Consider the following 12,172-nt stretch of genomic DNA (forward strand, 5'->3'; position numbering starts at 1 on the left):
GCCATATACCACAAACCCCAGAGGTGTCTTACTGCTATTATAAACTGGTTACCAATGTAATTAAAGCAGTTAAAAGAACTGTTTTGTCATACCTGTGGTATACGGTCTGATATACCACGGCTGTCAGCCAATCAGCATTCAGAGCTCGAACCGCCCAGTTTCTAATAGCCTATACTTCTCCAACCTTGATATTGATACATGTCATTGTAAACACAACAGACATATAGAAGAGGCCTAGACAAATGTCAGGTTTGCAGCAGTCTGCTTCTCAGTATTGTCCGCTGCATGCCGCTGGATCAACATTGCTGGGATGTCTATGGACAAAAGGCTCCGTTTTATTTACATTCTGGTCTCAAACGTCGCATGATATGGTGCCTTTGGTGTGCCAGCAGCACACAGTCCAGTACTTAGCTACGATCTCTTGTGATATCTTACACTATTATTCAACATGCAGCCGTGTGTTATTTATCATATATATGACTATAGAAAGGAATTTAATGAAAACTGCACTACATGAAATTACATAGCTTTTGCTTTGCAAAAAAAAAAGATTTAAATACTGTAATGTAATTTGTTTGAATTTTTCTGATCACAGATTTAATCCACCGTAACAGTGAGATTCTGAAGGACTGATAAAGGTAGGCGGGTGGAAAACTACATCCTCTCAGTTCAAGGCTGGTATCCAATCATTTCCATTGAGTCATTGTGAGAACCATGTCAGAACCAAAGTCAATATGTTTCCACATGGGCGCCAACTGTTGACACGTACATACATTGGTGAAATAGTACAGATCGATGACACCAGCCCCAGTGCCCTACAGTATAGACCATCTTGGCTCGTCGGCCAGCACAGTAGTACATGCCATGTGTCAATACAACAATGAGGCCTGCCTATTATAAGGTATTTCCAATGGAATATTCAGCTCTGGTTATGTATAATCTAATCAATCACGAGAGTTCCTACAATCCCATAGCTACATAATATAAACCCATAACTAAAAACACTTGGGGACGGTTTCCCAGATCCTGATTAAGCTTAGTCCTGGTATAAAATGCATTTCAATGGAAATTCTCTTAATCTGGGTCCAGGAAACCTGACCGTAGTGGCAGATATACCCAGACTGTACAGTAAAGATATGGTGGCATGTTTTCATCATCCCACGGTAATTGATGGGGCAAACCAGATTAACATAGCCGTTCACAACAAATAATGAGTTTTAAACTTCCACTTATGTTAAATAAGAGGGCACTATACTGTTAGGGGAAATGTTTTGTTACATCATGCAGCCAGCCAACAGAGAGACCTCCAAATAGAAACAAATACATCTGTTTGGCTCAGTAGCAGACCTCCAAGGCTATCTCCCACAGTGGTGTGTATTCTTTACACATTAACACTATTCTCCTGTGCCAGCTCGACACACCAGTCGCCACTAGTCCTCATCTCATATGATGAACTCACACTCAGTCCCTCTGGGAGAGCAGAGTGGAGGCACTGTAGTGCTGTAGCCGCTACTTCAGTCTTCTGCCCATAAACATGTAGCTACTGTAGGAATTAATTTAGAGGGTACATGGGGACATTTTCTGAGAATCTTCGAGATATCATCTCGAGTTTCGGGGTAAATACTGCAATACGATAACGAGATGCTGTACTTATTGTACAATTTTCACTGGATGAACCGGTAGCATTTTGGGATATTAACATGGCCACCGTATCCTGTTCTGAAAATGAAAGAGGTCGTGGACGGATTCTGTTTTGATAGGATCTCCCATACCATACAGACAGGCAGTCTGTCAGTCAGTCCTGTGATTTCCCCCGCTCTCCTCCTGTTATTATTCAATTCTGCTAACGGAAGGACAGAAATAACCATGCTGAAATCTATGACTCTCCTGGGGGAAAACATTTGTGTCAGAAGCAGTGGAAAACAAGAGCAACTGGCAGCCAAGTGGGGCTTTGGGGGCTCTAGTGTTTCACAGTCGCCCAGGGAAAAGGGCCACCACCACAGACATGGCTCATTACCGGGTGGCCATTATGGGGATAGGGCGAGATGTGCCTTTCCAAAAGAAGCTCCCTATGTCTCATACTGGAAAGTGGATGGTTCACATGACCCAAATTACATCTGAGAGCAAAGTGATGACGGATTTTGTCAGTGATATATCTATAATGTAGAAGTTGTGTAAGCCTGGTCCATTCTCAAGAGAGGCAATTGACTTTTGCTTATAGAGTATATTCTAGCTGATGCTGAAATCATCTTGGCCTATTTTACTGTGTGTTTCATATGATAAGCTTTATTCAATGAATGTGAATACTTATACATTAAACATGTCTGCCACAACATTGATGTTTCTGTACTCTCTCCACCAGAATAGCATAGCAAGCCCCTGTTCCTTTGACACCGAACTTCCAGAGACAACTCAGAAAAAGAAAATCTACAAATGTGTTGACATGAAAGCGACTTGGTGCCATAGACCTCTCTCTCTCTCTCTCTCTCTCTCTCTCTCTCTCTCTCTCTCTCTCTCTCTCTCTCTCTCTCTCTCTCTCTCTCTCTCTCTCTCTCTCTCTCTCTCTCTCTCTCTCTCTCTCTCTCTCTCTCTCTCTCTCTCTCTCTCTCTCTCTCTCACACACACAATTTCCAGGCTAATGTCTCTCAGAGCTTATCTTCCCTTACACAGCCTACGAATGTCATCAGGAGTATCAGAATAGATTGGCTTGTCTTTGACACCTGCCATGTCACTAAACCAGAACGACCAGATGTATTGTACCACTGCCAGGGAGGGCCGCCAATGAGCCACTGGATTACATTGAGTCAATACAACCAAAGTTCGCCTTGATATCAATCTAGCCTATACATTCTATACCTCAAAATGTGCCATAATAGCAGCCTAGGATGAATTGTGGAAGGATCTAAAAAAACACAGTCAAAGTTCATTACTGTAATTGAAGCTCCATTTGATTATAGATCTCCAGATTATAAATCAGACTCCAAAACAACTAGAAAGTTATCTCTGCCCCCAGGCAAGCTCGTTCCAGCTGTCTAGGCTTCTATTGTCATATTTCACCATCTGTGCGTGTCTGTGTAAAGGCGCATGCCAAAGCACCTTTGTTTTTGCCATCCAGATGATGTATGTGTTTTTGTGTATTGCCATTATTCAAAGGGTCAATGGTCTCTTCATAATGATCCAGGCCAATGTTGCATTATTTAACAACAGATTGATTTGCACGGCTCAAAACAAGTCCCAGCTCTAGTTGTCTGGTTCAACCTGTACTGTTATGTTCCACAAGCAGATGATTAGCAAACCTCTTACGATTCAAGTGAGCGGCATTTATTGAGATCTTCCATGGAGCACACAAAAAATGTGTTTCTGAATTGCTGACGGCAGTGACGATTACAACATGGCAAAACCACTTGAGGAAAAATGAATGTAAGTCAAACATGAGAGGCGTTGAGATCTACAGTGAGCTCCAAAAGTATTGGGACAGTCACACATTTTTTGATGTTTTGGCTCTGTACTCCAGCATTTTGGATTTAAAATGATACAACAACTATGAGGTTAAAGTGCTGTCAGCTTTTATTTGAGGGTATTTTCATCTCTAAATCGGGAGAACCGTTTAGATATTAGAGCACTATTTGGAATGAGTACCCCCATTTTAGGGGACCAAAAGTATTCGGACAAATTCACTTATATACAATACATTACCAAAAGTATGTGGATACCTGCTCGTCGAACATCTCATTCCAAAATTATGGGTATTAATGGAGTTGGTCCCCTCTTTTCTGCTCTAACAGCCTCCACTCTTCTGGGAAGGATTTCCACTAGATGTTGGAACATTGCTGCGGGGACTTGCTTCCATTCAGCTACAAGAGCATTAGTGAGGTCGGGCACAGATGTTGGGTGATTAGTCCTGGATTGTAGTCAGCGTTCCAATTCACCCCTAAGTTGTTCGATGGGTTTGAGGTCAGGGCTCTGTGCAGGCCAGTCAAGTTCTTCCACACAGATCTCGACAAACCATTTCTGTATGGGCCTCACTTTGTGCATGACTAAAGGCACCGACTAAATGCTTACAATGTGCACTTCAATTATTTGGGGAAATGGGTGTCAGGACCCGGTTACGAACCCGGGTCTCCGGAGTGAGAAACAGTCACTTAACCAACTGAGCCACGAATAATCGGCAGAACCCAGAAGATGAGGCAGACACAGCAGTACTTGAGACGGTGTTTTTAATGAAGTAAAAAATGAAGTTCTTCAGGAAAACATGTAACTCCACAACCTCAAAAGGAATCCTACAAGAACAAAGATAATCCTCCAAGACAAAAAAGGTAAATCCACAAGGTGGAAGGTAAAGCACAAAAAGCCTCAAAAGATACTCAAAAAACAAACAAACAAGAACAAAAAAAACAGAATTCCACAAGAGAGTCCACCGGGATCAACAAGAGTTCTCAGAGTACTAGGGCTGGGTGCTAACATACAAACACAGAGCAAAGAACAGAGGACAACAAAGGGTTTAAATACAATCAGGGGAAACGAGGCACAGGTGCAAATAATAATGGGGATCAAGGGAAAACAAAAGGTCAAAAGGCACAATGGGGGCATCTAGTGACCAAAAACCGGAACAACCCTGGCCAAATCCTGACAATGGGTCTGTGTTATGAAATAGATGTTCAATATGCATTATTTCAGGTAACTTCAAACTTCAAGAGGTAGGGTATTCAAGGAGTCGGTCTGACGGGGATTCGTGATGTCATCGGCTTCCCCCTTGCTTGAGAAACAATAGAGAAGCAATAAAGAATGACAGAGGAAATGCCCACCCCCCCGATCATGAGGATGTAAATCAAGTGATAAATTAGCTTTAAACGAGACTGGAGTAGGACTATAGTATATACAATTTGACAGGTTAGCGTGTTGTCTTGTTCAAACATGATTAACAAACTGTTGAGTCATATACCTTACAGTAGGTTAAACAAAAACTGTTTGTTTAAAAGGCCCAGTGCAGTCAGAAACGTTCTGTTTTATATACAGTGCATTTGGAAAGTATTCAGACCCCTTCCTCTTTTCCACATTTTATTACGTTACAGCCTTATTCAAAAAATTTTTATTTATTTTTACAAATCCTCATCAACCTACTACACGCAATACCCCATAATGACAAAGCGGAGAAAATAAAATGCTAATTTATACAACAACAAAAAATAAACATACCTTATTGACATAACTATTCAGACCCTTTGCTATGAGACTCAAAATTGAGCTCAGGTGCATCCTGTTCCCATTGATCATCCTCGAGATGTTTCTACAACTTGGAGTTCACCACTGGAAAATTAAATCGATTGGACATGATTTGGAAAGGCATACACCTGTCTATATAAGGTCCCACCTTGCATATCAGAGCAAAAACCAAGCTGAGGTCGACAAAATTGTCCGTAGAGCTCCGATACAGGATTGTTTCGAGGCACAGATCTGAGAAAGGGTACCAAAACATTTCTGCAACATTGAAGGTCCCAAAGAACACAGTGGCCCCCATCATTCTTAAATGGAAGACGTTTTGAACCGTCAAGACTCTTCCTAGAGGTGGCCACCTGGCTAAACTGAGCAACGGGGGAGAAGGGCCTTGGTCAGGGAGGTGAGCAAGAACCCAATGGTTACTCTGACAGATCTCCAGAGTTCTTATGTGGGGTAGGGAGAACCTTCCAGAAGGACAAACATCTCTGCAGCACTCCACCAAATGGGTCTTTATAGTGGAGTGGCCAGACGGAAGCCACTCCTCAGTAAAAGGCACATTACATCCCATTTGGAGTTTGTCAAAAGGCACCAAAAGGACTCTGACCATGAGAAACAAGATTCTCTGGTCTGATGAAACCAAAGTTGAACCCTTTGGCCTGAATGCCAAGTGTCACGTCTGGAGGAAACCTGGCACCATCCCTACGGTGAAGCATGGTGGTGGCAGTATCATGCTGTGGGGATGTTTTTCCAGTGGCAGGGACTGGGAGACGCATTGAGGCAAAGATGAACGGAGCAAAGTACAGGGAGATCCATGATAAAGTCCTGAGCGCTCTGGAGCAGATTCCCAGACTAGGGCGAAGGTTCACCTCACAACAGAACAACAACACTAAGCACACAGCCAATACAACACGGGAGTGGCTTCGGGAAAAGTCTCTGAATGTCCTTGAATGGCTCAGCTAAAGCCCGGACTTGAACCTGATCGAACATCTCTGGAGAGACCTGAAAATAGCTGTGCAGCAAAGCTCCTCATCCAACCTGACAGAGCTTGAGAGGATCTGCAGAGAAGAATGGGAGAAACTCTCGAAATACACGTATGCCAAGCTTGTAGCATCAAACCCAAGAAGGCTCAAGGCTGTAATTACTGCCAAAGGTGCTTCAACAAAGTACTGAGTAAACAGTCTGAATACTTATGTAAATGCAATATTTCAGGTTTATATTTGTAATAAATTAGCAAAAAAATGTATTTACAAAAAAAATGTTTTGCTTTGCATTATGGGGTATTGTGTGTAGATTGATGAGGGGAGGGAAAAAATTATGTAATACATTTTAGAATAAGGCTGTAACAAAATGTGGAAAAAGTCAAGGGGTCTGAATTCTTTCCAAAGGCACTGTATATATTTACAAGAAAATATATACTGTATGGGTGATTGGTAATAATGCAGACAATTAAATTGTTGGAAGCTACAATCTATCTGCAATATTAAAGCTGAGCTACCTGCCACGCCTGCTCCCGCTCTACCTCTCTGACACTCAAGGGCGCCAGGCTGCCTTTCATTACGCACACCTGTCATCATCATTACAAGAATCAGCGCTCATTTAACTCACCTGGACTCCTTCACCTTTTGATTGCCTTCCCTGTATCTGTCGGTTTCCTCTGATTCAGCCCTGTGTCAGCATTGTGGTTGTTCCGTTTCACCTGTCCAGAAACAGTTCTTATTCTGTTCCTGTCCGTGGTTATTAAAATGTTCACTCCCTGTACCTGCTTCTCGTCACCAGCGTCGATCCTTACATTACCCCCTAATTTTTTTTTACATTAAAAAATGTATACATATTTTGGTTATTCTTTTACCATTTTATTTGAAAACAATCACAGTAAGGTACTTAATTGTTACCCAGGAATGATTTGATATTGAAATACAAACTGCTGCATTGGACCTTTAAGGTGAAGTTGTAAGTGACATTTCAATTTTAAAAGACTATTTTATTCCTTTTAACAGTGAAAAGGGAGAGACAATAACATCTGCTCTCGCCCCACGAGGTTTGAAGTAACATATGTTTACATGCACTAAATGTCAACACGTCGTGTTAAACTGTTAAATCAGACACACTCAATAAACACGGAGAGGATATTCAGGTTATGCTGAAAAACAAAAGAGACAGGAACAAGGTTTGGCGGCCTTGTAAAGGCATCCACATACTTGGTCCGGTTTGTTCCTAGCAGAACTAAACTTGGCGAAGCGAACATCTGTGCCACGCATAATCCCTTAAAAAGATTTGCTTGCAAAAAAAGCAGAAATGTTACTGTTTGTCCCTCTTGAGACGCTGTACAAAACAACCTCCAGTAACACTTCATAAAAATAGTCACGAATCAATCTAAGATAAATAATGACTCTGCCATTCATTTTGACATTTTTTTGTCGCCTGATATTACATCTAACCAAGATGTTTGATGCAGTATTTCTCAAGTTAACAACGTTGGCATGAAAACGAGTCATCTGTCGTTGAAAGACAACAATCACTTAATTGAAGAATCCTTATTGTTGACCAATCACAGACGAAGGAGTGTAGACTTCCGCTACTGAACTTTGGCTTGCCTCAAGAAAAATGTGCGCTCAAACAGCCAAACACCAAAACGAACAGAAACGTCACAAAGTTGTCATAATATATGCATTAGCCATTTTGACTAGGAAGCATATGGTAAGCTTAACAAAGCATCCAAATGTAGCTTGCTGGCACTGAGGGAAAATATACAGTAGGTCACGGCTGCACTAGGGCGAAACTGTCTAGTGATTGCAAGGGGTACTTTAAAAATAGAAGACTAATGGACAGTTTCGCTGTCTTTATGAGAGGTTTATAGCGCTAGTTTGCAGTTGTCCACTAATAGCACATCCTGCTGGTTTATTATGTGGTGAGCATGGGCTGATGATGTCATACTGTCTGTGGTGTAATTATTGTATGGGAGGCTTCAGTGAGACTGCAGCTAGTGCAGATGGAAGCAGCACCACGTTGACAAGGGGAACTGTGTGGGTTGACACACTGTTGCTATTTCGATTCCCCCAGTAGTTTCCATCCACTCCCTGAAAGAAAGAAAGTGCAGCGAGTGACACAGCCTCGGTGTTGTGTAGTTTTGTCTTACTGTGTGACCACCATTGCATCAATTCAAAATTAGGAGATCTTTTGCTTTTTATAGGACCCATGGGCAATCATTGGCCCAAAGCACTGACTTCCCATTTCTAGAGCCGTGGTGGGCCATCCAGGCTATATATGAAGTGTTGGAAAAGTCTTGGGACGGTCTGTTGGTTTAGTGCAATAGGCACTGTTCATATAACAAGACACCTTCACACATCACCTGGATCTCTAAACAGGGAAGAAGATCACCTTTCTCGCCTCATCTCTAATTCAGTTCTTATTACTGTGCCGCAGCACAGGTAGAAGTGGCTGCCTCTGAAGTAGCATCTCTGCATGCTGTAGAGTGCTCTGGAGTAAAGCACTGGCAGACAGACTGAGGCTAATGCTGGACTGAAGCAGCACTGAACTGTCCACAACTAGAATACTAATGTCCATATCAATACAGTAGTCCTTGCAGACAGACAGCCACAGAGAGTGGAGACTGTCCTCAGCTCCCTTCTCATGAAATATGATCTTAAGAACACCATGCCCAGTAGTGTGACAGCCCCGACAGAGCAGTGCTGTGACCATGGTGGCACTACTGTGTTATTAATACCACTCAATGTGACAGGCAGAATCTGAATACAGTTGGTGGTATTTATGTGGGCCTGTTGCTATGCGTGTTTGGTAGAGCATGGACGGGGAGCTTCCGTGACAGTCCTTCTACTTATAGAAAAGCAATAAAAGTAGTAGTGGGGCTGCAGTCTGTGAACGCAGATAGCACCCTAAGAGATACTGTAGGTCACACGTGTGTGTGTGAGCCTGACATAGAATCACGAATTGAATAGGATCTGTATGGAGCCTAATAAGAGCGTATTCTGCTTAGGCAAGACAACCTAGGCTGTAGGCAAGACTTTAAATATCAAACACGGTGACAATTGGGCTAACATACAGACATGACTCAGATGTATTGATACGCATCGTTATTTGTAAAGTACGTACGGAACTTAAATCTGTACCAAATTCTGCAGTAACAAAATTGTAATAATAGATTAATAGGAATTAGCTTAGTAACTACTATAAATAGACACCTTGGTCTTACATTAAGTCTTTTTGTTTTGATGTAACACAATACTCCCTCTTTAATGACTTGAGCCCCTAGTGGTGTTGTGGTTTACCTGGGCCTGTTCCTATGGTTGTATGACTACAACCATAATAACAATCATGAAACATTTCTAGAAATCCCCTAATTACAATGGTGACTGCGATACAGCGAGCCCACCTTTCAAAAACAGAGCTGGAGAGAAAATAGGTGTTGGAGAGGTGTTGTTTGCGGTGTGTTTTGCACTGCAGGTGTCGACTCAACAAGTAATGGATCTACTACATGTAACACCCTCTTGAAACATTGTCACCAAAATAAACTGAGCAATGCAGAAATGTCTGCGAGAGAACTGACAGTTGACTAATTTACTAGAAATCATTACAAGAGTGTAATTTCCTTTTCCCAGAATAAACTTGGCCATGTCTCTCCCATGCATGCCAACCTCCACTAAAACTATTTTCCCAAAATTGTGTGATTCCCAAGGATGGGGGGGGGGGGTGTAATGTTGGTAAATCAATCTTTTATTTATCAGCTACATGCAAAAAAGTAGGCCTTCAATGCTTTTGAAGTGTGAATGCTGATATGTTCCATTAACTCATTGCAATTCTAAACCCAGTGGTGCATGCATGGACCTAAATTTGGAAGGGTAAAGTTGAGGCATCAAATAACAGGGTGCACATACTCTATGGAAATGATACTGGATTCTTAGAAATAATGTACCAAATGAGTGCAATGAACTATACAAACGCCTGCATATTCTTTCATTTTTTATTTTGTATTGGTCTTTTTTCAAGGTTCACATAAACAAACCACATGTTCTCCTTTAAAAAAAGAATGGATATCTGTATACACATAATGCATTTACGAGGTACATATTAATACATTAGGGTAATTTTCTTTTGCACAGCAAAGATATGACATGTTTATGAGACCATATAGGCCTACGAGAAAACGATATTATACACATAGCCTAATAAACGTAATACTCGACTGAATTTAACAACAGTTTTTAATTGTAGAAAAGCGTTCTGAAAGGAGTGGGGGACATCTACTCTAACCCATCGAGCCAAAAAGTAAACGTGCTTTTAAAACGTAAAGTTACATATTCGTGGACAATGTTGTTCAAGAAGAATGTCATTTCCATGAGGGAAATAGGTTGGGTAAACAAGCTCTAATACAAACCCTCTTATTGAAGAGTGGAAATCACTGTCCTGGTGCGCACTGCGAGTTTGGGGTTCAGTCTCAGCATGCAGTCCTCCCCTTTTCTGTAGACTATCCATGTTTCCCAGAATATCATTCAATAATAAATAGGTGTTTCGTGCGGATTATGTCCACAATCATTGTAACAGCCCTCTTATATCCTTTCACGAGGAGCCGCAATACTACAGGCATTGCCTACACTCATTTAATGGACAGCATGAAATAAACAGAAAATGAAATTATTTGTGGAGGCAATGCAGATTTATTCATGTTATTTCCTGCATCTTCCCCCCTCGAATCCGTTAGAGACCGAAATTGGCTCCTGGTTGCTTTCTATTGACGATTCGCTGCCCGTGCTCTCCCCGGAGAGGAGTCGGGTAACCCTAAAGTCCGCTTTTAGTGTTTGTACGTCGTTTCCAATGCACATCTCTCCAAGGTCACTGATAATCTGAGACAGCTCCTGTTTACCATTGCCCACACAATCGTCATTCGTGTCTAGAATGTCCTCACACTCAAAGAGCATCGCTTTCTCCTCCTCCTCCTCTCCGATCAAGTCCTCTGTGATAGAGCCCAATTTGGGTGCGCTCCTGCTGCGCTCCACCGGGGGTTTGTAATAACACTGTCCGTTTAGAAGCTTCCTGAGGGGCACAAGGGGTATGGTTTGTTCCCCTATCAGCTGCTGTTGCTGGTGCCTTGCATCGTCCCTCCTTTTGAGTCTTTTAAATTCAGCAAGCGCTGTTGCCGAGGTCTGGTACAAAAGCAGTGCCATGGCCTTTGCCTTCTCCGGCTTGGACACCAGCACCGCATGGCACCGCAGCATCACTGCCTTGTGCTTCATCTCATGTCTGTATATCCAAGCAAAAATTTTGTGTAATCTTGGGTCGGCAACGCAATAGGTTATCCGGTGCAATAAATACAAATGTCCCGGTCTCCTCGCCTTGTCGTCCACATGAACCATCCGGATTCCCTGCGAGCTGATGGTCAGTTTCATCTTCGTGCCATTTTTGCCCATTTCGCTCTTGCCCCAAATCTTGCTCACAGCCACGTCCGTACAGCCTTCTCCTTTCGACTGGATGGTGGTGGCATTGCCCAGGTAGAGGACCGTGTATGTGGGGTCTTCGCTGGTAATTTTCACCTTTTTCCTTTTTGACTTGAACATGCTTCCAACCCTGTTCAAAGCACTCTCCGGACAAGACTTGGCAAAGGAGGTCAGCGCAGAGTAGTTCAAACTCACGGCATAACCCTTCTGCTTCGACTGTTTATCTTCATCTATCAGGTCGAACTTGTTCTTCTTCCAAGGCAGCATTATATGGTCGTGTCACGTAAACAGCAAAAAATCTACAACTACAGCGAACGTTTTACTGCAACGAAATATTATATTTTTACTGACCCTTTTCATATAATAGCAACTCCAATACAACAAACAGTCAAGTTATCCTGTAATGCATTTGTTCATCCTCTGAAGACTTCCTCCATAACCCATAACCCATAACCCATAACCAGACAACTGCGCTATTCCATTCTGCGGTTAATGATTGCTGTGAG

At 42.3% G+C, this 12,172-nt stretch overlaps 1 protein-coding gene across 1 annotated transcript; it reads right to left on the reverse strand.

Annotated features, from left to right (window-relative positions):
* Positions 1 to 10,181: 10,181 nt before the first annotated feature.
* On the reverse strand, positions 10,182 to 12,169 carry LOC123996584 (protein FAM43A-like). Its single transcript, XM_046300062.1, has one exon. The coding sequence runs from the start codon at positions 11,931 to 11,933 to the stop codon at positions 10,899 to 10,901; it is 1,035 nt and encodes a 344-aa protein (XP_046156018.1). The 5' UTR covers positions 11,934 to 12,169; the 3' UTR covers positions 10,182 to 10,898.
* Positions 12,170 to 12,172: the final 3 nt, after the last annotated feature.

The sequence above is a fragment of the Oncorhynchus gorbuscha genome, linkage group LG15, assembly GCF_021184085.1.
Source record: "Oncorhynchus gorbuscha isolate QuinsamMale2020 ecotype Even-year linkage group LG15, OgorEven_v1.0, whole genome shotgun sequence".
NCBI classification, from domain to species: Eukaryota; Metazoa; Chordata; class Actinopteri; order Salmoniformes; family Salmonidae; genus Oncorhynchus; species Oncorhynchus gorbuscha.